Source organism: Phascolarctos cinereus, unplaced genomic scaffold, assembly GCF_003287225.1.
Source record: "Phascolarctos cinereus isolate Bilbo 61053 unplaced genomic scaffold, phaCin_HiC Scaffold_2;HRSCAF=192, whole genome shotgun sequence".
In the NCBI taxonomy this organism is placed as follows: domain Eukaryota; kingdom Metazoa; phylum Chordata; class Mammalia; order Diprotodontia; family Phascolarctidae; genus Phascolarctos; species Phascolarctos cinereus.
The window spans coordinates 93,577,260-93,604,676 of NW_027555625.1; the positions used below are offsets into that span (position 1 = coordinate 93,577,260).

Genomic DNA, 27,417 nt, shown 5'->3' on the forward strand with positions numbered 1-27,417 from the left:
CCTGGCTTGGCTGCAGTGACCACGCAGTCACGTTCCTCTCCCCAGGAAGTCTGTGGTCCTTGCTCGGGAGCTCGAGTCTATGCTGTCCTCAGCCGGCCTGGGGAGAAGCCATGATGAAGAGGGTAGATGGAGATAGCTGTTCTCACCCTCTCCTCCCGAAACAGGAACCGAACTTTATAATGTATTTACTCTTCTTTCCCCCTTTATGATATGATTTATGTGACTTCCAGCATTCCTATGTTGACCACAAAAGCCCAGCATCCCATTGTGAAGGCCTTTGTTGTATTTTTGGCTGGTGCCATTTATTTTTATTGCATAATCAGCTTCATGCAGCACTCCCCCAGGCACTCAGAGGGTGGTGGAATGCATCAGAGGCTTAGCTTTCCTGGCAAGAAGATGAGTCCAGAGGTGACTGCAGTGTGAAGAAGGGATTGTCATCTCTGCCTCTTTCCAAGAGCTTTTCCTAAATAGGCACAGTATGTGGGTCTTGTCTGACTTTTAAGCTGAAATTACCAAGCCCATGACCCTTGATCAGACTAGAGAATCATAGACTTAGCTGTTATTCTATTAAGCTGTTATTCTGAAGCACTTATATAGTGTTTTAAAGTTTGCCAGACACTTTACATTTAGTATTTCATTATATCCTCACAATGAACCTGTGAGGTAAATGCTGTTATTATCCTCTTTTACAGATAAGGAAATTGAGGCAGAGAAGTTTGATTTGCCCAGAGTCATACAGCTAGTAAGCTTCTAAGGCAGGATTTGAACTCAGGCCTTCCTGACTCCAAGTCTAGCAGTCTATTCACTGTGCCACCTAGCCTTAGAAACCGTCTGGTCTAGCCACCTCATTTGACAGGTGAGGAAACTGAGGCCCAGAGACGTGAAAAGATTTCCCTGAAATCACACAGGCAGAGCTGGGTTAACCCAGGGCCTATGCTGGCTCTTTCCTTCTGGCTGGTAGCCTTAGCTGAGAACAGGTATTGGGAAGACCCTGAGTCAAGTCCTCTTGAGCCTGCCAAATCTTATTGTACCTTGGCGGCATCTCTCCCAGAGCCCCCACCGTAGATCAGGCTCTCAACTCCTCTTGCCAAGCTCAGTGCTCTCCCAGTCTCATATGTTCCCCTACTCTGGTGGACCCAACACTCGGCTGCCAAAGTCCCTTTCCTAAAGCACAGATCAGACCATGTCACCCATCCTGCTCAAGAAGCTCCTGTGGCTCCCTGTTCCTCCAGGATCAAATTTCCCCAGAACTTAGCATAGTACTTGGCACATAATAAGCACTTAAATCAGAACTAATCATGTGTTTAAGCACAACCCTGCACCTCCGTTGGAGGGTCAGCTTAAGAAAGTGTCAACTGAACTTGACCTCTGCAGTAAAACCTAAGACCAAATGAGAAAGTGACTTTTAAATACTCATTTTGTGTGTGCAGTGTGTGTTTGGATCTGTGTGTATGTGGTGTGCATTTGTACAGTGACACTTAACAAGACACCATGTTGCTGGGAAATGCAACAGGTATGGCTTCCGGTTCTGCAAAACCAGCTCTGTGACCTTAAACAAGGCCTTGCTGAGCCTCAGTGTTGTCATCTGTAACCTGGAGACGCTAGGCTCTCTCTCTGAAGTCTAGCTCTGTGAAGGCGGTGGCAAAGGTCTAAGGTGGAAGGGAGGAGGAACTGTCCCAGATCAGTCTCTGCACACAGACCCAAGTGGACATACATTGGGGGTGTTAGGAAAGCAGAAACAACATGGGGATGGTGGTGGTGCCCTGGACACCAAGGGGCATCTCCCCAAACTGCCGGGATGGCCTGCTGTATTTATTTCCATATATTCTTAGATACCTACATGTTGTCCCCCTTGACTGGAGAGGAAGGGAGGGAACACATGTTTATTAAGGGCCCACCATGTGCCAGGTAAGGAAGAACTTAGGTGACTTACTAGTACTACAATAGCTACATTTATATATATATATATATTTTATATATATATAATTATTTATTTATATGTTGTATATATATGATACAAATAATATGATATAAATAATAAATGATTATGTAATTTTTATTTGTGTTATATATAATTATATATTTTTATATATAAGCGATATATACATATATCACTACCTTACTGTGCTAAGTGCTTTAAAATTATTACCTCATTGATTCTAACAACAACTCTGGGGGATAGATGCTATTATTATCCCCACTATACAGAAGAGTAAACTGAGGCAGATTGAGTTTAAGTGACTTAGCAAGCTCACATAGCTGGGAAGTGTCTGAGGCCACATCTGAACTCGGAACCCTGACAGAACGTAGGCTTATGGAGGCCAAGGACGGTTAGTAAGTGCGTAATGAATGTTTGTTGACTGTTCCCCCCAGCTGTGGTTCTAATGTCTATGGGCACATGACAGCCCAGGATTGGAGGAATGGCCTGTTGCAATTATTTTTTAAGCCCTCCTGATAATGTCAGGCCAATTGTTGACTGGCAAAGCTTTCACCAATGATTCTGTGTTATTTCTGTTAATGGGGTTTAGCCCCGGTGTCTCCTGTCAGTGGGGAAAAGATGAGAGTGCTGAAGGGCTAGAGAAAAAACTCTCCTCGAGGGGATATCTCAGTCAGGGTAGTCTGCAGAAGGAGCGCCCGCCCGCCCCCCCCCCCCCAGCCAAGATCACCTGGGCCAGCCCCAGCTCTGCCTTACGGGGCCATTCACCTGGTGATTTAACCAAGGGAGCTGGGAGGGATTCCTGGAGAGGTTATGGCATCATGTAGGCTTCTGGGTGACCCTGGCGGTGGCACTTTCCCCTTTTTCTTGTTCCCCCCACCAACCTTAATTTATCTCCTTTTGTAGCTGAACTTTTCATGGAACAGCATCACCTCAAAGAAGCAAACTTCTGCATCCAAGAGGCAGCAAGCCTCTTCCCCACGTCCTATTCTGTGCTCTACATGCGGGGGAGACTGGAAGAGATGAAAGGCAATTTGGAGGAGTCAAAACAACTATATGATGAAGCCTTGACCATCAACCCTCACGGGCAGAAAATCATGCACAGCTTGGTAAGTCTACGCCTCTGAGTCACCAAGAGGAGAGCATGGTCTTGGAGCAGCCCCTTCTGGTCTTGGGAGCAGGGCATGGCCTTGGACCAGCCCCTTCTGGTCTTGAGAGCAGGGCATGGCCTTGGACCAGCCCCTTCTGGTCTTGGGAGCAGGGCATGGCCTTGGACCAGCCCTTTCTGGTCTTGGGAGCAGGGCAGGGCCTTGGACCAGCCCCTTCTGGTCTTGAGAGCAGGGCATGGCCTTGGACCAGCCCCTTCTGGTCTTAGGAGCAGGGCATGGCCTTGGACCAGCCCCTTCTGGTCTTGAGAGCAGGGCATGGCCTTGGACCAGCCCCTTCTGGTCTTGGCTTCTCAGAGTTAGAACTCCAGAGGTTCTCTGGTCCAACTGCTGACACCATCATTTCCCTCACTCACCTTGAGGTTGAATTTCTTGATAACTTAAGCCAAGCACTGATACTTCCTGGGGGCAGCAGGCCCAGTAAACCCCTTTCCTAAATCAGGCACAAACTTCCTTTATTGCTTATGAAAAAATGGGTAGTGTTCTCTGCTAAGTAAGTTCCTTATTCCCTCTTGTGACAACACTGTCTTTCCAGCTCTGGAGCTGGAAGAGAACAACAGGGCAGTTTGGGACACTGAAAGTTATTCCTTTTTCTTTAGCATGGTGCTGAGGTTTAGTCTGTAAGGCAATTGGATGATAAGATGCTTCCTCATTAGAGTCTGTCAGGTCCAAGTGGCAGAGCAGCCAAGAGACTCCTTCCCCAGGAGTAAGCCTGGAAGTTAGGGCTGCAAGGTTCCTCAGAGGCCATCTGGTCCTGCCCCCGCCCCCCCTTGGTGAGGAAACTGAGGCCCGAGCTTCACTCCGAACTTTCTGGATCCCCTTGATGGTAAGCCTCCTTATGCCTCATTCCCATCACCTTTCAGGGGCAGCTGACACCCTTCCCACTTTGGAGAATTGTTGTAGAGAAGCCAATAGATAGGAAAACGTGAAAAGTGAAAGCGCTGTATCCCTTAGGGATTGTCACAAAGGACACTATTATTTAAGAGCCTGCAGTCTGGGATGTTCAGAATTCTCTTCCCTTCATTCCAGTCCCTGCCCAGATTTCCATGGAAACCCAACAGGGAAGAGAAAACAGAATCAGAGCCCAGTTACTGTTAGTCCTACTTCCAGATTTCACGAAGGCATGATATGCTTTGTCTTGAGACAGTTTGCATAGCTGGTGAGAAGCCATAGTGATTCATCCTCCAGTCCATGTATGTGCCCTTTCCCCCTTACACACGTGTGCTCTTCCATCACAGCTTGGTTACCCTTCTTCCCACCTTCAGATTTTAGCCTGTTTGAAAAACGCTTCAGGGAGGTTACGTCAAGAAACCTAATTAGAGAGGGAGAGAGAGATGGAAGACAGGATGTGGATTCTGCCATGCGGTCAGGCAGGGGGAGGTGATCGTTCCATGACATTCATGGATGTGAGCTATCATCTCAGCTCTGGAGAAGGGAGAGCACAGAGAAATCCAACAATAAGTACAATCTGGGAGTAACGATGCCCCATTTTTCATTTATCGTTATTATTGTTTGTAGCCATTTTCAAGGAATTGAAGTTATTTTCAAGGGTGGGTCTCCATGGTAACAGAATATGCATCCGTAGCAGCTCCCTGCAGACGGCTTCTGGAGCAACCCTCTTTTTGTGTCTGTGGGCTGCACATTTATTTAACAGAACTAAAGAGCCCTGACCACCTTTAAAAAGAGTACAGCCCAGAGGGCAGAGAGCCTGGCATCACCTCATCAACAGCCATGCTGTCCTCTACACCGCCCCCCCAGCATCACAGCACATTCAAGGGCAGAACACCCAGAGTGTGGCATGAATCCAGATGGTGCCCTGCTTCCTCAGAGCTAGAGACCCTTTGACTTGCGTTGACCTGAGTGCCTTCTCTGCTGGGCATTAAAGAGAAACAGGGCTGCTGGACAGGAAGCCAAGGTGCTTGTCTCTGATGCTGCCTTGCTGTGCAAGTCCTTCTCCCTGTGCATGCCTCAGTGCATCGATCTTTACAGTGGGGATGATCATCTTGATCCTGCCTCTCTGAGGAACACATGTTCTAAACTGTATGAAAGTTTCTTGAAAAGTATAGAGTATTGTACAAATGTAAAGGCTTCATAGTGTAAGGAACAGAATTGGTCAGTGAACAAGCATTTGTCAGGCACTGGTGTGTGCTGGGTGCTGAGGATACAGAGAAAGGTAAAGACTTCAAAGAGATCACGCTAATAACTGGATTACATATACAGAAGAGATCATGGAAGGCCATCTTATGCAGAGACCAGGAAAGATCTCCTGAAGAAGTTGTGCTTTGAACAGTCTCAGAGGGAAGCAGAGGTGAGGCAGGAGAGGCCCAGGGCTGGAGAATGTCCCACTGGAGGAATGGACCTTCCCTCTCCCTCCCCCTCCCCCTCCCCACTCCCATTGGCCCAGCCTGCCTGCCTTCCTTCACAGAAACGCCTGGTTACTTCTGATTCAATTCCTTGGAAGAGTTCATGCCACCGAGTATTGATCCCCTCGTGTTCCTTCCAAAGTTGGACTCAATTACAACTGAATTATCTTGAGGAGACTGTAAGCTATGGAAAGGGAGAGGCTTTTTATGTCTAAGTGAAAACTCCAAATCAAATAAGGGGAGCAGGACTTGACATTCTCTGGTTGCTGTGGTTCAGCTCTGTCATCTAATCAGCCAGAAAAACCCCCTTGCCTGCCCAGCATCACTTGGAAATTCGTTTATACAGCATGAGAGGCTGGAAAGAGCACTGCGTGTTGAGCTAGAAGGCTCAGGGGGCAGGACTGGGGGTCAGGTGGGTGGGCTTTATGACTGGACAGCCAAAGAGGAGCACCTACTATGTGCTAGGCACTGTGCAAAGCTCTCTGGATATAAAGAAAGGGAAAAGACAACCCCTTCTCTCAAGGAGCTCGCACTTTAATGGGGAAGGCAGCATGTGAGCCGCTGTGCGCAAACATTGGAGGTAATCTCAGGGGAGGCACTAGTGTGAAGAGGAATTGGGGGAAAGCTTCTTGCACAAAGTGGGAATGCAGCTGAAACTTGAAGGAAGTCCAGGACATCAGGAGGCATTGTTGAGGAGGAGAGAGCCTTGCAGGCATGGGGGACGTCACTTTTCTGAGCCTCAGTTTCCTCATTTGCAAAATAGGCATGACTATAATTTCATTACCAGATTGTTGTGAGGAAAGAAATCCTAAAGTGCGCACAGAGTTGTTGTTATTGCCTGTGGAACCTCCCCCAAGGTTCATTGCCCAGGAAGGTGGGGTTCTTTTGAAGACCCAAAACTATAATCAAAGGCTATGGCTGTAACAAAGAGAGATTGTTAAGAGGGAGGGTTTGGGTTCCATGTGCCTAGGTTTGAAATCTGGCTGTGCCAGTTACTACCAGGTAGTGAAATCCCATCGCCTCTGGGCCTCAGTTTTCTCATCTGTAAAATGAGGAAGTTGGGCCTGATAATCTCCAAGGCCCTCTCTAGCTCTAAACCTTATTTTCCTAGGACCCAGAACAGGCCAGCAGTCTCTCCAAGCCAGAGAATTAGCCTTCCTTTTCCCAAGGCTGCTGTGGCCATGCTCTCTCCCAGGACTCCTGCCATGGAGCTCATCTCTCCAGAAAAGACTTTTGAAGGGTCATTGCAAGAGGCAGAGGGGGTCATCACTTGTTTGGCAGAGAAAACGTGGGCAGAGGAGGGAAAGGGAGAGTAGAGTTGGGATCTGGAAGATTGGAGGAGCAAGGAGAGGCATTGCTAGCCTACTTGCCTGTTTCTTTAGGAAATGTGAAAGAACTTACTGACCTTTCTGAAGACGTTTCTTCTGTGCCTGTTTACTCACCTGTCTGTAACAAATTTAACAGTGACTGGGAAATATTGGAGAGAAAACTTAGTACTACTTAATACTACATATTGATTATGGGTAATGACAGTAATGATAATCATGTCTCTCTCTACGTATAAATATATACACATATGACATGTATACATGTGTGTGTACAAACCTACATATTGGACTGGTCCTATGACCTCGCTGGTCTGAGGAACTCTCAATGAAGAACCTCTTCTGTGGGTGCAGGTTGGTGCCTGCTCTTACAGCATTGCCCAAGGGCCCTGAAGACTTGGCCAGCGTGCCCGGGGGGGCACAGCCAGTGCATGTCGGAGGCAGGACTGAAGCCAGGTTTTTCTTCCACCAGTAACCACTAGGCTAGTGGTCTAAAGTTTACAAAGTGCTTTACATAATTTCATCAGAACTTCAAAACAAGCTTGTAGGGGGTATTCTCTCCACTTTGCAAATGAGGAAACTGAGTTTTACAGAGTCTATGTGACTTGCTCCTTCTGGTCACACAGCAAGTAAGTGTCCATGGCAGGATTTGAACCCAGACCTGTCGCACTCCAAATGCCCTGTTCTTCCCCACCACACCAGGGGCTACTTCTCTGATGGTCACACATTGAGTCCTGACCATAATGAGTCATCTCATGTATGTGTACCTTTGGCCAGAATGGAAAGTGGGTATGACTCAGGGCATCTCGTCTCAAGTGCTGGGTGCAAGGGCCCTTGACATGCTTTGTCAGGGTGGGAACTTCACATACAGAGGGCAGGAATTATGAACATGGATGTCTTTTGCTCTCATTCCCAGTGGAAAGCAGCAGACCTTCCAGAATCCAGCCCATCACCTTTGCCCTCTTCCTCTTCCTTCCCGTGGGCTTCAGGGACTTGTCAGGATGACCATTCATTGCCAGTCAGCCATGAAGATTGCCTTTCCAAATGAGAGATGTCCAGGCTTCAGTCGCCCTTCTTCAGAATTTATCTTCCCCCTCACTACCCCTCAAACCCCCAGAGCAAAAGAACAGACAGACAAGATTATCCTGGGGAGATGCAAGTGATTTAATTACCCAGGATGTAATTTCCAGAGTGTTCCCAGCTCCCTTTTCTCTCCAGATCCTCTGGAGAAATTGGAAGCCTGCATCCTCTTCTGATGAGGATGTGGTGATGAATTATTCCCACTCATTTGTTCCATCTCAGTTCCCACAACGGGGCAGGCCTTCTCAGTGGATCATGAAAACACCAAGCGAGGTCGATATTGCACGTGTCACGCAGAGGAGCAGCTGTCACTTTGTCTCCTAAAGTGTAGCTCTATTGGTGGAGTTTCCAGCGTGGGAAACTCTCCACCAATAGAGCTACACTTTAGGAGAAACTCTGTTGTTGCTCCAGAAATCTGCTGTGGTGACATGCCCACAGCTCCCCTGCTACTCAGTGTTAAGAGGCAGGATTTGACCTCCTCAGGCCTCGCTGACCCAGACTGCAGGGATTATTCTCCCCGTTTTACCTATAGGCATATTGGAGAGTGGGCCTCAGTCAGGAAGCCCTGCCTTTGCCCCATACTGACTGTGACCTTGGGCGAGTCAACCATTGTTGATCTGTATTGGTAAAGGTTTCCTCACTGGGAGCCCCTATCCCAATGAAATTATGTGTCTAGGGACACCCCCCCCCCAATATAGATGAGGAAATTGAGGCCCAGAAAATCAGTTAGCAAACAGTAATTATAATAATTGGCTAAAGCTTTGGACGGAGTGCTGACCTTGGAGTCAGAAAGACTTGAGTTCAAATCTAGCCTCAGATACTTACTAGCTGTGTTACCATGGGCAAATCACTTAACCTTTGTCTGCTTCAGTTTCCCTGTCTATAAAACAGGGGATCATAATAGCACCTACCTTCCAAATTATTTTGAGGATAAAATGAGATAATATTTGCAAAGTGTTTTGCAAACCTTTAAACACTATATAAATGCTAGCTGTTTTTTTTAAAGTGCCTAATACATTCCTGGTGCTGTGCGTGACTGTGTTGTGAAAGAAGAGAGGAGGGCCACCTGTATGGCCTTGAGCAGTTTACTTCACCTCTGAATTCCTCCATCCTCATAATGGGCATACTACCATCAGCATGCTAGCACCATGCCTAACACATTATAGACGCTTGAGAGATGAGCTTTAAATTGCACTGAGACTTGGGAAACACCCTGAATGTATGAACTGTTTAGTGAGTACAAAATAAGTGGCGGGGCACTAGTAGCCAGGGGGCTCGGCCAAGGCCTCACGGAGGAGGCGGTGCTTGAGCCAGGCTGGGAAGGCAGTGAAGGAGCCCGTTCCCAGGCACAGGGAGGACAGACTCGTCCAAGGTCACACAGTCAATGTCAGGGTCAAGATTTGAACCCAGCTGTCTTCTGACCTCCAAGTCCAGTGTTCTTATCACCACACATCCTGGCAGGAAGAGCAAATGAAAGGCTTAATTGTCTGGAAGTCCCTCATGTTTCTCAAGGAATGTCAGCACTTACATGAGTGTTATAGGGGGGCCAAAGGGTAGGTAGTATTAGGTAGTATTGGACCAGGGTCGTTGTGGGGAGGGTGTTGTTTCCGTTCCGTTCCCTCCAGACCTTTTAGCTCCAGGATGGGGACTTAGGAGGAGCAGGTATCCCCAGCTTAGCCCTCTCCCTGCCGTTCACCCCCAAGAACAGTGGCTCCCCTGAAGAGGAAGCATTGTAGACGAACAGAGCTATTGGGTTTGCTTTTCTTTTAAGCCCCCCTTCCCCGTCACACGGAGCCATCTGGAACAGAAGCATAATGTGCCTGCAGCTTTCAAGTCCTTGGGGTTGGCAGGTAGCCGAGGAATGGCGGGAAAGCGGAAGACGGTTCCATTCTGTTTCATTCAGCAGCCATGTGGTGATGAGGAGGAGAATGACCGCTCCTGCTGCACTGTGGAGCCCTTCCCTCACACCCCCCCAGTCTCATAGCTAGCACAAAGATTCTTGTACCCATTTCACAGAGGGGGCACTCAGAGCTCAGAAAGCTGAAGTGCCCTGGTCCCAGAGCTGGTGGGCTCCACCTCAAGTCTTCGGACTCCTGGTCTGCTCTTCCTGTGATGCCTGTTAGGTGCCTGTCTAGGGGAGGACACGATGGGTATGAAGAGATGTCCTCGAGGTCAAAGCTTGGTAACCGTAGGGGACAGTGCCAGCAGTGTAGGTCACAAAGTAGATGTGCTTGGTGCTCAGTGGCCTGGGGGGAAGAACACAGGATCTGGGGTCAGTGGAACTGGATTGGAAGGCCCCCTCTGCTGCTGAGACCCTCTTTGACCTTGGCCAAGGCCCTGGAGCTCTTGAGTGATTGGGCTGGAAGCTCCTTCTGAAGAGAAGTAAGTGTGTTCAATTCTTGGCACCCCGTTTTGGGAAGGACGTTGATACACTGAGGAGCGTGCAGAAGAACATCCTGCATCGTAAGGAATCGCCAAATAACCTTCTTGAGGCGATGGAGAAGTGCAGTGGCTCCTTCTTGCCTGTAGGGTCAAATCCAGACTCCCTTGTTGGCATTTAATGTTCTTCATGGATTTGGGGAGGAAAAATCCCTAGCAATCAAAATTGTCCAGTTTGGAATGGACCGCATCAGGAGGTAGGGAGTCCTGCTCAAGCCAAGAGGGTGGACAGGCACTCGTTAAGTGTGTTCAGGTATGGCCTGGAGGAGGCGGTGGCTGGGATCCCTCCCAGGTCTGTGATTGATTTCCTGACAGTCTGGGTCCAGTCTCGTTGCTCACTTGGGGTTGTGGCCTTCCTGGCCTCCATGCTGTCTGTCTCCCACCTTAGCACAGACAAAGGCGAAGGCCTGGACTTCTCTCCCTCCCCTCCATAAGGTCTTTCCTTAACCCTTCGCTACCAGTGAAGTGCATAGACATCCCCCTCCTACCCCAGTTGCCTCCTAGGTTAAATTCTCTGTGTCCATGTTGTATTCTTTCCCACAGCAGCATACAAGCCTCCTGAAGTCAGGAATAGTTTCATTTTTGCTGTGCACAGAAGTAGACACTGACAGAAATAAGGATGCTTAACTCATAGCAGAGACAACTTAGGGGGAAACCAGAGCCTACTTCAAATATGTAAAGGGCTGGCCTGGGCAACAGGGAGTAGATTTGGTATGCTTGAAGTCGTGGGGGGAAGTTACAGAGAGGCCTGATACAGGCTTGGATATAAGAGAAACCTGAAAGCTGACCCAGAGGGGACTGGGCTCCCTTGGGAAGCAGTGGGGTGCTTGTCACCAAAAGCCTTCAGACAGCGCCTGAATGGGTGGCATGGCTTAGAGAGGATTCTTGTTCGGATGAAAGTTGGGCTACATGGTCTCTGAGCGTGCTCCCGTCTCCTAGGGGCTGAGATTTGGTCATAGAGCGGTTAGAATGTAGGAGGTCTAGGTTCATACCTTTTCAGGAGGACTCAGTCAACCTCATGCTAAGAAAGGAGGGGCTCAGAAAATCCTAATAATGGGTACACCAAAATATTTGGCTTCAAAATGGAGGAAAGGGTGAGTTTCTGGGATTTTTATCAGTTCCTAATTATTATATGAGTCAATATTGCAAGAGCTAGCTAACTTGAGATTCTTGTTTGAATGCATCAAATAGATAATTGAGATCTTGAGAAGTGGCCATCTTTGTATTTTTATTTCTTTTTTTTTAACCCTCCGTATTTATTTTGGGGATAGAGATGAGGGAGGAGGAAGGAAAATTTCCAACGCTGACAATTATATACAATTTATGGTTCATTTGTGGTCCATTAATTTTTAATTACTATAAATCACTCCTGACTAATCATATAAACAGCAAAAAAAAAAATTGATTTTAACAGTCCCTGCCTGAGTCATAAGCCAGAAGCTGAGCCAGCTATTGACAAGCCCCTCCCATAATCTATCTGCAGGAGTCAGGCCCTCTAATTGAACTTTCCCAGGTATCCCCAGTCAGAGAGCAGAGACAGCCAGGAAGAACATTTTGGCATTGGCAGAATTGTTGGGTTGCTTCTGATACCTTCCTGTCTCTTTTTCTATGTTCCTGTCACCACTCCCAGGGCTTTTTCTGTGTCCCATTGCCATGGGGTCTTGGTGGTCATGATCTCAACATGGTACAGTGGAAAGAGGGCTGCATTCGGGAGTCAGAGACTTGGGTTCAAATTCTGGCATTCTCCCTGCCTATGCGACTTTAGGCCAGGTGATTAAAGGTAGTGGAACAGATGATCTCTAAGGCTCTTTCTGGCTGGACCTCATGATGTCCAGTAGTTCTGATAATGCCTTAAGGTATTGATACCCACCCAGGGAACTTTTAGAGCCTGCCAAGCTTCAAACCCTCAAGTGAGGACTCTCACAAACTCCGACCACGCTGGTGGAGAGGTGTTTTGTAGCAGGAGAGCTTTCTGGACACCCCTCAGTTCACAGTGCGTAGGTGACCAGCCATTTCACCTGTGAGACCTGCGTGTGGCTGTGGTTTGTCCGTTCTTGAAGAGGACCATGACATCAGGGAGATGATGCTGTGACTCGCAGGTGACTTTGATTTAAGTGACCGGAGGGCTGTGCAAGGTCACCAGCCTCACTTTCTCCTCCAGAGCCCTCTGGGTCCAGTGGCCAGATGTAGATCAGGATGACTGGAGATGACCCGGCTACCTGTGACACAGTGAAGCCAAGGAGAATAGACCCTATGAGCTTCCAGGTTGACTTCTAATCATTCCTTCCCTGATAGGTCACGTGAACTTATTTCACCTTTCCCAACCCCAAATCCTTATAACCTGTGACCCAGACACCCCTCACTAAGAGTATGTGCCTGAGAAAGGGAAATAATGAGAATAGATGTGCCCAAGGGCTGGGCCTCCTGACCTCATGAGGAGTGGTCCACATGCTCCTCCCCTCCCCTTCCCCATTCTCTCAGATGTGGCATCAGTACCTGGGAGGCCCTATACACTAGAAACCAGGTGGTCCCTCCCTCCCCCCAGCTCTAAAGTGAGTCTTTGTGACCTTGCCTTCACCCCCAATAGTGCTTGAAATGCCCAGTGTAAAAGATATGCCCTGGCCTTGTCTTCAGTGTCTACCCGCCATCCTCCTCCTCCCTGAATCACTGCATCCAAATGACTTTGAGTAGAACCTTACACGTAGTCCATGTAGGTGGCTGCCTACATAGTAGGATTTCAGGGACATAGGCAAGGCTTTCATGCTCCCAAATACCTCTCATAAGTCATTTACACTTTAATGTAAATGAAGGCAGGCTTTGTTCATCAGGGCTTGCTATTAGAGCAAAAAGAAAAAAGGGGGATAGGGGAATGGAGGAGTGTGGGAGGCTGTTGGAGACAAATGTTTCATTTGAAAGTTTTCAGAGGGCCTATCCTAGACCTCCCTGCTATTCATCCCCAATTCAAAGCCCTCTGTCATCTGCTCATAGCAAATAAACTCAGTACCTTCCCCCCTCCCCATATTGAGCCAGTGGCCCTTGAAAACAAATAATAGATTCTAGGGTCCTGCTTATGAAGCTTTCTTTTGGTTACCTGGTTTTACTTAGCTCTTAGAAGTGCAGGTTTCATGTAGACAGACACAGGTTTAAAGAAGAATTGGAAATATTTTTTGTGGTCCATTTCTCATTTTACAATTAATGAAACTAAACCCAGATAGTAAATGACAGCTGGGATTTGAACCCAGGTTCTCTGATGCCAAATCTAGCATGCATCCCACTACCCCACACTTCTCTTTTCCAAAGAGAATCAGGATTGGGAAGGGACTTCCCTTTCCTCACTGTTGATGAAGGCAGCGACCCTGCCCTCTTAGCTGGGCCCTGGAGTTTGCCTCTGCTGAAGATGGGATTGGGAAGCCTCATCTTATCTGAGGGAAGTAAAATCTCTTCCCTCTCAGTCAGTGACCTCAGCTTCCTATACAGGTGGGCCTGAAGCAGAGCACAGCAGAGATTCTCCCCCAGGAGTCTAGAAAGGGAAGGTTGTGGGCAGAGCTTTAGTCAGTTAGCTTTTCTTGGTCACATAAAGACTTACCAAGTGCCTCTGGCTTGGTCAGATTCTTCTTCCTTGCTGCGTATTTTTTCTTTGTGAGTTTTTATATTTGTGAGTCCTGGCTTACCCAATGGAGTGGAAGGTATTTCCTATACAAAGTGGGATGGAGGTGGGTTGTGAGCTTTCCGAGAAGTAGTGAGCTCTCTTCTAAATGCCCAGTCCATGAGTCTACCCACAGGGTCTGCTCACAGGGCAGTTGAGGATGAGCTGAGGGGACTATGGACAGTCTACCCAAACTGGCAGGCCCTCGGATCAGGAGGGGAGTAAGGAGAGAAGACTTTTCTTTGACTTTTCTTTGTTACTATGAGGCAGTGGTGGGAACATCTCTTGCTGGAGCTATGCCCAGTCCCTGCCTGGGGAACGATTCGCACTCCCCCAAACTTCCTCTCAGTTTGAAGTGGGAAGCTGCTAACTCCACAGGGGACCCTCCAGAGCAAAGAGAATTGGAACAGCATAAAGACTGGCCTTGTGATTTCATTGATGTAGGAAACTCTACCTGTAGGTGAGGAAGATCCCTCTGCTCGTGCAGTTAGCATCTTCTCTGCAGCATAGGGTCTTGGCTGCGTAGAATCCTTGGCTGACTTGCAAAGTCTGAACTTGAACAAAGGTCCCCCCTGGCTACAAGGCCAGCTTCCTGTCTGCTGCACCATACTGCCCACTTCAGAGCCCGAGGTCTTAGGCTTAAACACCAGCTCTGCTATTTACTGCCTGTGTGTCATCTTGGGCAAGTCACTTAACTCTCTGGGCCTCATCTGTCGAAGATAAAAGTTGGGCTAGGTGACCGCCAGGGGTCCCCTCCGGCTTACATCCTGGAATAGGGCGAGAAGCAGCGCCTATCTGTGCTGACTGCCTGAGCTCGACTTGGATTCCTCAGGAGTGCTGGACATTTCATGGAAGGTTGTGGAGGGGTCAGGCTGCGGCCCCAAACCAGGATGCAGCTTTGCAGCCTCAGACAGGGTGAAGAGGTCTGCCGATCCTGTCCTGGCCTCCTCCCAGAATGTCCTGGGGACTCTATCAGCCAGGCAGTAAACATTTACTAATTTGTCTTAGGCTTGGTGGCAGTTGGCGCCCTCGCAGTGAAACACGTGCTCTGGCCCCCTGCTAAAGGCTGCAGAGACAAGAGAGGCGCCTGGTTGGTCTCTTGGTCCCTGTGACAGAAAGAAGAGCCTGCATCCCAACGTAGAGGCCAAATAGAAAGGAGGGAGCTTTTCTGCTGGATCCCTTAGGGGAGCAGCTTCTCCTGGCTTAACTGCCAAGCCTCTTGGACAGGGAACAGGCATTTATAAGGGCATCTGGGTGACACAGTGGATACAGTGTCAGGCCTGAAGTCACAAAGACTTCACTTCCTGAGTTCAAATTTGGCCTCAGACATTTAATAACTGTGTGACCCTGGGCAAGTCACTTCACCCTTTTGCCTCGGTTCCTCATCTGTAAAGTGAGCTGGAGAAGGAAATGACAAACCACTCCAGTATCTTTGCCAAGAAAATCCCAAAGAGGGTCACGAATAGTCAGACATGACTGAAAAATGATTCAACAACAAGCATTAATGTAGCACCCACTATGGGCCAGGCCCTGTGCTGAATAGCGTATACTGATACCTGATTTAATGAACCTCACAACAGCTCCGTGAGGTAGGTGCCATTATCATCCCCATGTTGCACAGACAGGTTCAGTGACTTGCCCAGGGTCACACAGTTAGGAAGTGTCTCAGGTCTTCCTGACTCCAGACCCAGGCCTCTGTCCATTGTGCCACTGCTGCCTCTAACGCAGCCTCTCTCATCATAGGGACCTGGGGACTAACAAGCAGGAGCCTCTGGCCAAGCGCGCCCTTTGGCGAGAGCCTCGAGCATTTGTGCTGTCAGCAGGTGCTGAGCCCACGGGAAGCGCTCTGACCCACCACGCACCCTCCCACTCTATACACTGGCCGTGGCCTGACCACAGGAGAGGCTTCCAAGGAGGAAGCCACGCAGCTCCTTCCCTCGAGGAAGATCTGCTTCTGTGAGGCGGTGTGAGCAAAGTGGGACAGGCTGCGTGCTCTGAGGAGCCAGGGTAAGGGGTGGGTGAGTGTGGGTGGTGGAACTGAGGAAGGTAGCACTTAAACCAATCCCGAAAGGATGTGGATAGGCAGAAAGTCTCTTCCATGGGGTCACAAATCCCCTAGCTGTTTTCCCACCAAGACCCTCCTATCCCAGACCTCTCCCACCCTCCTTGGTCCCAAGGCAGGAGGCTTTCTACCAGCCCCTAGCCTCCTGCAGATCCCATTTTCCAGCTGGAGAGGGTGTTATGGAATTTCAGGAATGTGTCGAGCTCAGAAGAAAAAATTCCCAAAATAACTTTTATAAATAACCGAGGGGGTAGGGGACACAAGGAAGGCAGCAGCTCCCAGCCCTGCCCACCACCAACCCCCGACGGACCTGCCTCTCTCCCAGCAGCAGAACTGTGAAGGGGGTGAATTTTATCTTCAGAATTCACCCACCCACTCCCCCCCGGACCCATTGCACTTATACTGCCCCCATCGGGCCCAGTTAAGGGAGGAAAGCATCTAAAACTCACACAGAAGGAGTAGCTATTAGATGTTTACATTCCCCCCCTCCCCTCCCCACGCAGGGCACATTTGCTTTTAAAAATTCAGCTTGCAGAGGCCAATGCTTAACCCGAAGGAGTGGAAGTGGAATTGGTAAAATGTATGACAGGCAGATGTGGGAGGGACTTGGAGTGAAGGGGACCAAACTAGAGCCCCTTTAGAGGGGAAGCAGCCTCCACCTCCTCTGCACCTCTGCCTTTCACCAAGGCTTAGGCCTGCCTTCTTATTCTCAAGTTCCCAGGAGGAAAGTCCCAGTTCTGTGGCTGTGGTAGCTCAACACCCCGGCCTTCATTTCCAGCCAACTACTTCACAGAAGCAGTGGTCACTGAGTCCTTGAGGTGTCCGGCCCTAATAACCTGGAAATCCTGGCAAAAGCACCTGTTAAGTGCTTGCTTCATCCAGGCCCTCAGCTGGATGCTGGGAAATAAAATCCCAGAAGGAAGCTTGTCCTGCCCTCAAAGAATCTACATTCTACTAAGTGAGACTGTATGGACATGTGGAAGCATGAACAAATTATATCCAAGGACTGGGGAAGGAGAAGCACTTTTAGAGCCAGAGGAGTCAGGAAAGGCTGCCTGTAGCAGGTGGCATCGGGGAGTGACAGTCAGGAAACAGACTGGAGATGGTAGAGAGCTGTGTGTGTAAGCAGTGGCTACAAAGCCAGTTGGGCTGAACAGGCCTAGAAAAGGAGGTTGGGGCTGAGTTGTGAAGGGTTTCGGTGGCCAAAAACAAGACTCAATGCTGAAGGCAAAAAGGAGCCATGCTGAGTAGGGAGATGCCTGGTCAGCCCCATGCTTTAGAAGAATCACTTGGGCAGCTGTATAGAGGATGGGTGGGAAAGGGGAGCCACCCTCGGCAGGGAGTCCAGTGCAGAGGCTTTTGCAGTAATCTAGACAGGTGATGAAGGCCTGTACCAAGGTTCTTTCAGTAGAGAAAACAAATCAGGTGCAAGTGGAGATGTAGAGACAACTGATGAGTTTACAGGAATTGAGGATGAGCCCAAAGTTGCACACTTGGCTGACTGGAGGGATGATCGTGCCCTCCAGAAGTTCACAAGAGGGTTGGTTCAGGGAGGGATCCAGTTTGAAATGTACAATAGGCAGCTGGAGCTGTGTACCTGGAACCCAGGGGGTACATAGAGACCCGGGGCATCTATGGAAAGATGCTAAACCCCTGGGAGCTGATGAGATCCCCAAGTGAGAGATGTTAGGGAGAGAAGAAGAGGGACTGGAACAGAGCCACAGGGGAACACCCACCATTATGCCGAGGTGGGGTAATGAGCCAGCCAGAGAGAGGTAGGAGCGAGCCAGGAAAGAGAGCAAGGTCCAGACCATCTGCAGCCTCCAGGCCCAACCCTCCTGCAAGACTAAAGGTGACCTAGCCATCATCTCTTCATCCACCCTGCCCCCATTTTACAAATCTCAGAGTGAAGTAGTTTGCTTGAGGTCACCCAGGAAATTAAGAGGCCACATAATGGTGAAAGGCTGGATGGACCTGGGTCCAGACTCTTACTAACGCTGTGACTGTGGGCAAGTCACCTGACCTCAGATTTCCTGATCTGTAAACGTGGGATAATGCCAGTAATGTCGCACCTCACAGGATTGTTGTGAGGATCAAAAGAGAAAATCACACAACCTGCTGACCTCACCGTGGAAATGTCTGCCAGCCATGGTTGGGAGTGTGGAGAGAAGGGGACAGCGTCCATTTCAGGCCGCCTTTATGGAGCCCCTTTCCCCTGCCCAACCTGATCTGGGTCCTCAGAGGGATCCAGGAGGACAGACTTAGGAAGATAAAATGTGAGGGACAACATTCTAAATGACAAAAACCTGTGTTAATTAAGAACAAAAAGTTTGGTTGCTGCTCTGAGTTCTACTGGAGAGGAATGAATGAATAAAAAAAGCATTTCTTCAGTGCTTACCAGGTGAGGGAAGGCTCAAGGAACGCCTTTGGAGCAATCTAGGGGGGCTTTGCAGAGTGGGGAGGACCAGGGCTGAGCCTTGAAGGATGTAAGTACATACAGACATCCATGAGGAGGATGGGGAGACATGAAGACAAAGACAGTGCTTCTTTGTGTACCCCCCCCACCTCGTCCGCCCCATCTCCCCTCCCCATTCTGCTCTCTCCTGTTCCCACATCCATTGATAGTCCCCTTCCACCTCCCACCCCGCCACATACACCATGACCACCACTTTCACATACTGGGAAAGCAAGATGGGCGCTTGCCACAAGGTGTTAGAGCTAACTCCTTAGCAGCAGAATCAAAGAGAGAACCCAAATCACTGCCTGGAGTACAATGTTCCTTCCACCAAATCACCACGTAGACTGTGTATCTGTGTGTCCAGTCTTCCACCCTCGCCTGCATGGAGTGGGAGAGTAACAAGACAGGAGGAAGGGGGCTGTGCCCCAAGTAGAATTTGTCAGAGGAGTGCCAGCACAATTCAAATCTCTGCTGGGTCGAATTGGATTGATGGATTTCCATTAAACATTCTTCTCTTCAGCTAAAGACTGTCCCTCTGACCCAACCCAAGCCCATCCTGAATTCCAGCCAAGCTTGGGGTAGGAAAGAGCAGGTGAGGAAAGGACTGTGGAGAAGGTGTTGCCCCATTCAGGGCAGGGGAATGCGAGGAAGCTGAGGTCTTCCCAGTAGCCCAGCCCATCTGTCAGGTGGCGATGTTTCTGAGGTTGCTCCAAAAACACTAACCTCAGCTGGTGTCAGGAGCAGGTGGCCCCAGATCTAGTTACAGGCCCTCTGTTCCCTCAGGGGCCCTCAGCCTGACCCCAGCAGCAGTATCTCCTTACAGCTGTGAGGTCACTGTCTTGGGGAGAGGGGGCAGTAAGGATGACCTAATCCACCCCAGCCCCCTAGGGAAGGTTGAGTGAGTCCTTGCTCAGGAAAGACTTGCTGAATTCTTGATCCAGGGAAACTCACTTGATCACCAGGTCACCTAAGACTTCAGTGGGTCACAGAATCTTAAAGATGGGACCTTGAGAAAGGATGTTAGTAAGCATTTCTTAGCTCAGCCTTCCTGCCACAGTGTGCATGAAACCTTGAGGGGATTGCTGGCCGTGGACATTCTGAGCCAGACTCTGGGCATGGCTTTCTGTGGTGTCATAACCCATAGGCCTCTTTCCAGTTTGTTCAGTCAAAATGGGACTACTTATCCAGGACCGACAGGAAGATTTTTAGACAGATTTTGAAATGTACCTTCAGGAGCCTTTCCAAGGACTGCCAAGAGCACCATCCTTCACTCTCTGCTAATTGGCTGTGTTCATAAGATCTCAGAAGGCTTTATGAAATTATGCTTGTGTATCTCCCTGACAGGTCTCCATAGCAACAGAGGAGCCAAACTCCAGCTTTGGGAAGTGGGGAGAGTGGGGGAGAGGGAAGGAAGAAGGGGGTGAAATGTTCCAGCTAAAAATGTACATTGCCCATTAGTAGGTGGCCACCAGAGGAGTTTTCTCTCTGGGTGAATTGAAGGCAGCTTCCTTCCAGTGACTTACATGCATGCATGGATGGCATGCTTTATAACATTTGCAGATGATACAAAGCTAGGAGGGATTGCTAATACATTCCATGACAGTGCCATGACAGGCTCCATCTGAAAAGAGGAAATTTAGTGGGGACAAATGTGAAGTCTTAAATTTGGGTTCAAAAAGTCAGCCTCCCAGCTGAGAGATGGACAGTGGGGATGGGAAGAGGACCTTGACTAGGCAGCCAGACCTTCTATAAAGGGGCTAGGAGTTTAGTGGACTGCAAGTCCAATATGGGTTAACAGTGTGACTAGCCAAAAAGGAACTAATTCCGTCATAGGCAGCATTGAGATACATTATGTATGTGCAGGGCTAGTCAGGCAGCGGTATTCGTATGCTCTACCCTGGTTTGACCCCATCTGCAGTCTTCTGCTTAGGGAGGTTATTGATAGAAAGGAAGAGTGGGGAGGGGATGAAGGACTTTGACAGGATGCCACATGAGGACTGTTGAAGGAACAGAAGCCCTTTCATCTTGAGAGGGGAGGATTTCAGGGGCAAGGCATGGGAGCCAGTGTCAATGCGGGATGATGGAGAAAGTGCTGGCCTGGGATCCGGAAAACTGAGAGCTAAATCCCACCTCGGATACTTACTAACTCTGTGACCTTGACCTTGGTGATCTCTTTGAGCCTTGGTTTCCTTGTGCAAAATGGAGATAATAATGTTTGTAGTTCCTATCTTATAAGGTCATTATGAGGATATGCATTTTTACGTGGACAAAACTAAAATGTTTGTGATGGTGATGGTGGTGATGATGATGATAGCTCTTCCGATATTCAAATGATTATCACGTGGACTTGTCTTCTTGGCCCCAGAGTGGACAGAACAAGGAACAGCAGATGGCGTGACCAACTTGGGCTTGACATAAGGAACATTCCTATAAAATTAGAGCTATGCAAGAGTGGAATGAGCTGGCCCAGGAGATGGTGGGTCCCCCCTCATTAGAGGTGCTCAGGCAGAAAACATGACCGCTTCTCACGTATGTAAGTGATCTAAGAAGGAATTCCTGTTCAGGTCCTTTTTGTACTCTGAGATTCCCTGGACAGAAACGTCCAGGAAGTCAGCACAGGCACAGAGAGCAAGCAAAATTTAGGACAATCGCTAAGGCCCTTTCCAGTTCATGGGATTCGCAGGTCTTCCTGCCCCAGGGACACAAACCTCGACTGACCCTACCGATGAAGTCAGGGCTTCTTAGCCTTTCTGTGTGTCATGGACCACTTTGGCAAGAGTCTGGTGAAGCCTCTCAGAGCCGTGTTTATAAGTACGTAAAATATGTAGGATTACAAAGGAAACCAATGTTACTGAAATTTGGTTATCAGAAGTTTTTTTTAAAACACAAGTCCACTGGCCCCTGGTTAGGCTCTCAATGCCAGAATCTCATGCACTGCAGGAGTCAATTCAACAATTACTTATCAACCCACTACATGCAAGACACTGTGCTAGGCACTGGTGATCAGAGGAAGATAGTCACTCAAGGAGCATGAAGTGCCTACTGTGTGGCAGGTGAGGTGCGGGGGGCTGCGGATGCCAGGACAAAGAATGAAAGAGCTCCTGCTGAAGGAGCTCACTAAAGAGAGAGAGGAGGAGTACACCTGTAATTATGTACAGAAATAACACAAAGAGAACAAATGCTGATAAATACAAAGTTGTCAGTCACTAAATAGTGGGGGGGGGGGGGCGCGGCACTAGCAATTCACGTAGAAAGTGGTACCTGAGCTGCTGCATCTTGAAGGGAGAGGGAGCTTCCATGAAGCAGAAATGAATTCCAAGCAGGGAGAAGACAGCAAGGGTGCAGGTCTGGAGGCAGGAGCATCCTAAGGAAAATATTTTTGGCAGCCCTATGGAGGATGAATTGAAGTAGGGAAAGAGAGTTGGCAAAGGGAAGCAATCGGTAGCCTCTTGGTGAGAGGCGATGAGGGCCTGAGCTAAAATGGTGGCTGTGAGAATTAAATGGACCAAATTGGTCAGAGGCCAGGGTAGATATGACAAGATAACACCAACATTATGGGCCTCGGGGACAGGCAGAAGTGGTGGCGCCTTTGACGGAAACAGGAAAGAGTGAAAGGTGGGGGTGGGTTTAAGGAAAAGAATATGGATTGTTGTTTGGGACACTGAATCTGTGATGTCTGGAGGACACCAGCTGTTGAAAGTCTAACTAGCAAGTGGTGGTTCCCTTAGAATGTGAGCTCCCTGAGGGCGTGGTGATGACTGACTGGTGATGGAGGATTGCAGCTCTGAGAGTCCTTGGCATAGAATTGATAAAATTCATGACGCTGATGAGGCCAGCCAGAGAGAAGAGCAGGAAGCCTAGGGCAGAGTCCGGAAGAGAGTACGCATGCACACGCACAGAGCAAAGGCACCTGAGAAGGAGTGGTTAGTCAGATAGGAGGGGACCAGAAGACAGAGCACTGTTGCAGAAGCCCAGAGAGGAGAGAGGGGATCATGAACAGTGTTCAATGTAGCATATAGGTCAAGAAAGATGAGGACTGGAAAAAGACCATTCAATTTAGCAAAAACAAAACATCCCTGCCCTCAGAAAGCTTACATTCTGCTGGGGGAAGGGGGCACTGTGTGTGCAAAGAGGGCTGTGACATATGCACTAATACATCTCCGAAGCTTGACGAGGGAAAGAACACGAATGACTGGTGAGGTCGTGGCCAACACTTGCGTTACCTCATTTGATTCTCACAACATCCTTGTAAGGGAGGTGCTCTTACCTCCACGGAGAATGGAGAAGATGAGGAAACCAAAGCTGACGGAACATCAGTGACTTGGCAGGCTTCACACGGCTAGTAAGTGTCAGAGGTAGGTCTTGGGTCTTCCAGTGCTCTGACTGGTCACTGCCTAAGATGCCCAGAATCGGCGCCTGAGCTGAGACTTGAAAGAAGATAAGGAGTCGGAAAGGTGAAGCTGCAGGAAAAATGCATGCCGGGTGTGAGGGAGGACAGCTTATGCAAAGACAAGGAGGCAGGAGGCAAAGTAGTGGGCTCCAGAAATAACCTGCATTCTTGTTGGCTAGAATGGAGGTGGTGCGCTGAGTCAGGAGCAGGGCTCTATTTTGAGGCCAGGGAGCTCTTCCCAAAGTCCTAGGGTCCCTAAATGCCTCTGCCCTGCGTCACAGTGGTGCTGTGTGTTTGCTTCACAGGGTCTCATGCTCAGCAGACTGGGTCGGCGGGACCTGGCCCAGAAGGTGCTGAGAGATGCCATCCAGATCCAGAGCGCCAGTCATGAGGCGTGGAAGTCCCTGGGCGAAGTCCTGCAGGCGCAGGGCAATAATGAAGCCGCCGTGGAGTGTTTCCTCACCGCCCTTGACCTGGAGGCCAGCAGTCCTGTGGTGCCCTTCACCGTCATCCCCCGCGTGCTCTGATTCTACCCAGGCACCAAGGGCTCCCTGCTAACGTAGCTGTACCCATGAGAGCCCGCGCCCTGGCTGCAGACGGGCAAGGAGAATATAGCCTTCAGGAGCATCACTCTTCCCTGTCTCCCCATGTCTGCTGGGTGCTGCTCACTGAAAGCTAAGCTGGAAATATTTGCATCCAAAACAAATTTCTTGCACCTTTGTACTCCAAGGGAAAAGATTAGTTTTAGCCTAACATTTGTAGGGGAGAAAGGCCAAAGCCACCATGTCTGTATGGTTGGGGGTGAGGGCAAGGGATGTCTGTATTCAAAGTGTGTGCTGGGAATGCATGTCTGTGTATTTGGTGGGTGTGTGCTGGGAGTGTGTATGTATTCTGTGTGCCTGTACCGAGTGTGTCCATGTATCTGTGTACAGAAGTCCTTGATGCCATCTTCCCCCTTCCTCACCCTCCCCCAGGAATCCATCCCAAACAGTGACGGTACATTGATTTCCAACTCAGTAGGAAAAGTGGGGTTTTTTTTAGTTCCAAAGCTTAGCTTTCTTCCCTTTTTAAAATGGGAGAAGACCAAAGATATATATCCCAGAAGACCTCTTTGGTTGAAAGGGAAGATGATTTTTTTCTATTTTTCCTGCCTCTGAGAGCCAGGTGGGCATCTGGCTCCATCAGACCTTAGGAGATGCTAGTATTCTTCATCGTTGGCCCCTCACTTGCCCCAACCTGCTGCAATGGGAGTCAGGAGCAGAAAAAGAAGATATTAGGAGGAGTGTTCAGACCTTTCAGTCCATACAGGTTTGTTTAGGTTGGACTATCTCAGAGGCAGTGAGCATCAGAAGTATTCTATTTTCTAAATGCTGGGTTTAAGTAATTTTGTACTGTTTCCCCCCATGTTTGTTTTGGGGTCCAAGAGGTGTTTACACTCTCTCCTTCTGCCATGGGTGAGGGCCAAGGTAGATGATTTTTTTTCCCTAATACTTTGTAATAAAACTGGGCATCTTTTCCAGGGCCAGATCCCTGCCTTGTTGCCTCTAAAATGAGTGCCCCTCAATGATTAGAAAATGGGAAGAGAATTAGAAATTGGAGTCCTTTGGGACTTGGAACTACCCAGATTTCCTTCTTCTGTCCCATTTGGATTACAGTAGATGAGGTGAACAGTGTTTCATTCTTCCTCCTATTCCCAAGAGATGTTCTTGGGTGGAATCTTCAGCTGCACAATCATATTTTAGATATTTGTTATCCTTAATATTTGGTATCATATAGGCACTTAACCCAAAGGCCCTACCAGAAATACCATTCATCCCACCCCCTACTGCTAAGATGGGATGTCTTCTTCCTAGGAGCCTGAATTGTGTCCCTTGCCCCCAAAATCAGGGTTGTTAGACCTACAGAGAGAGGCTGAGCCCACTGCACAAATCCCATAGCAGGGTCAGGCCTTTATCTAAGCTAAGGATTATATCCCTAGGCAGGTCAGGAAATATGGAACACAAGGTTGGGGACCCCCAAGCAGAGGGAGTAGGGGTGTCCTACACAAGGAGCAGGGGAGAACTGGACCTTTTGAGATGATACCTTTCCCCTCCCCTCCCTCACCCACCTGTGGTCTGGCTCTAAGCACCAACCTACACCTGGCCCTGTCCCCCATCCTGGGTCATTTCTTTGGCTGAAGATTTTTTCAGGCAACCTAAGCCCTGTCCTGTAGGGCCAGGCATTTTCCCATGTATTCCTGAATTAACCCAACAGCATCCCCTGCCCGTGGCCAGTGTTGGTATTGATAGAATCACTGCAGGTGCCTGAAAAGACCTAAGCTGCTCCCCACAAGAAGGGGGGCTCCCTAAACCGTGTCCCCAGAGTTAAGCTTTATGAGCTTTCTCTCCAGGAGCAGTGCCTTAATGTACACAGAGGATTCCCTTGTTTATCATAAGCCAGGTATTTAGGAGACTGGGAGGGGAAGAGTTTTTGGAGGTGAGTGGGGAGACAATTATTGGATGTCTTCCCAGCCAGCTAAGCCAGCCCTGGGGTGAGGACAGCCCAAGACCTGCTGCAATGCCAGCCAAGCCCTTGCGTCAGGTACTGCTAGCTAACTCCCCAAGATAGGTTGTCAACAGGCTACCTCTGGCCCAAGGCTCTCCTCACCTTGAACACCACTGTTGATTAGAGGCCACCCACCCACACACCCCACCAACCTCAGCAGCCAGCAAGACCCAGACTTCGCCTGAGTGAGAATTTCACTAAATTCACTTCCTGTAAGCACCAGGAGGGGAGGGAGAGGGAATTTTTTTTTTTAATCGGAGGTATAGCTCCTCTCCTTTGTAATGGAAACCATAGGGAGCCTTGAGTTTTTCCAGCCCAGCTGTCCCTTTCCCACCTCCTCTTCCCCCCTCCCCCAAAGCACCAGGAGCAGAAATGTTATGGGATGGGCCTCTCTAGGGGTACGGGTAATCACTGAGCAATAAACCCCATCAGAGGCTCTGCCATTTCCTGCCCAGGAGATACTGGGACAGTTTTCATACCCTGCTCCTGCCCAGAGGTAAGAGGCACAGAGACCTCTCAGGGACTTTCAGGTCGACCTTGGTTAAAAGCTCCCTGGTCCACTTCCCTATATACAGACATGCATATGTACATGTATACATATATGTGTGTATATATATATATATATGAGATAGAGATCTATTTTTGTTCTTGGAATTCTATTGTTTAAAAAAAAAAAGGAAAAAATGTACTACTGATTTACCTTGGGTTTTCCAAAGAGATGCTGATAATTGTATGATGGTATTAAATAGAAAAGCACCAAAATCTTGTGCGTTTTCATTTGACAGGTCTTTAACTGGGCAAGTGGAGGTGGCCTTTGCCAAGTCACTAATAGGCTTTCACAAAATAAATAAACCCCTTGGAGAGGGGAAGAGGTTCTGTTTTGATGAAGCCAGCAGCTGCTTTCAGTGAAGTCTTTTCTGGGTGTGGACAGCACCCACCCCTATAACAGAGGCATGCAATCAATCTCTTTGGGGCCCTGACTCTCAAACATGAAACATGATAAAACAACATGACATGATATAATATGAAATTGAGTGAAGATGGGGAGAGACCAAGAAAGGAGGGGGTGGGTAGGCTGGGGAAAGCTACAGAGAAGGCGATGACTTGAGCTGGGGTTTGAATTGGGGAGGGAAGGGCACAGGTTCTGGGTAGCATGATTCCATGTGTGGGATAGCAGAAATGAGCATGGTTTGGTTTGGTAATAGGTGATAACAGGCTGGCTCAGAGAATGAGACATTTATCTACAAAGTGGCTCTCTTGGTCCCTGAAAACCTGGATGTGTGGACATTTGTTTTGCCTACATTTGGGAACAATTCAACAAATACTTAGGTGCTTACTGTGGGCCACACCCTGTGCTAGATCCTTGAAGATGTAAAGAATTAGGAAAACAGCACCTGCCCTTGAGCTCACATTCTACGGGGAGGATGCAACATATACATAATTGAGTAAATACAGAGTGTGTCTGTGCGTGATAGAGGACTGGCCAGTTAGAGCCCAGACCTTAGGAACGTGTAGCAGCGTGTGCATGGCAATCCCCTGCGTGGACTTGGGAATTTTAAGATCGTGGAAGCCCTAACAACTGGAGGTGATCAGCACAAAATCTTGTGGCACCTGTGAGCTGCCACTGAAGGAAGGTAGGAATTCTAACTGGGCATTGTCTGCAGAGGAGACCCCAGAGAGGGGTGGTCCATTAACCTATTCAAATCCACAAGCAAATATTGGTTCGTATTGGCTGATTACCACTGAGGGGAGAATAGGACCCTAGAAGAATGGGATATGTGACAAAAGGGAAAGTGTGGATGGGTAAAGGGCATAAAAAACAAAAACAAAATCATGCTGCCCAGGAGAGGAAGTGGGGGGGTCCTGAGGAGATTGGCCTCTGGTGTTCACTGTGGTTTGGGCATTCAGCTTTACCAGCAGTAACTTTTCACAGGGACTGACATTCCAGTAGTCTGAATATAAATTCTTTCATTAATAATAATTATTTCATTTATAGTTATGTTTGTAT

General features: G+C 48.8%; 1 protein-coding gene across 1 annotated transcript in view; it reads left to right on the forward strand.

The window, feature by feature from the left end:
- Positions 1 to 26,171, forward strand: part of TTC7A (tetratricopeptide repeat domain 7A) — a 196,807-nt gene extending 170,636 nt beyond the window's left edge. Inside the window, 2 exon segments of the mRNA XM_021001283.2 lie at positions 2,843 to 3,045; positions 23,171 to 26,171. Coding sequence (XP_020856942.1) covers positions 2,843 to 3,045; positions 23,171 to 23,392 — 425 coding nt within the window. The 3' untranslated portion in view covers positions 23,393 to 26,171.
- Positions 26,172 to 27,417: the final 1,246 nt, after the last annotated feature.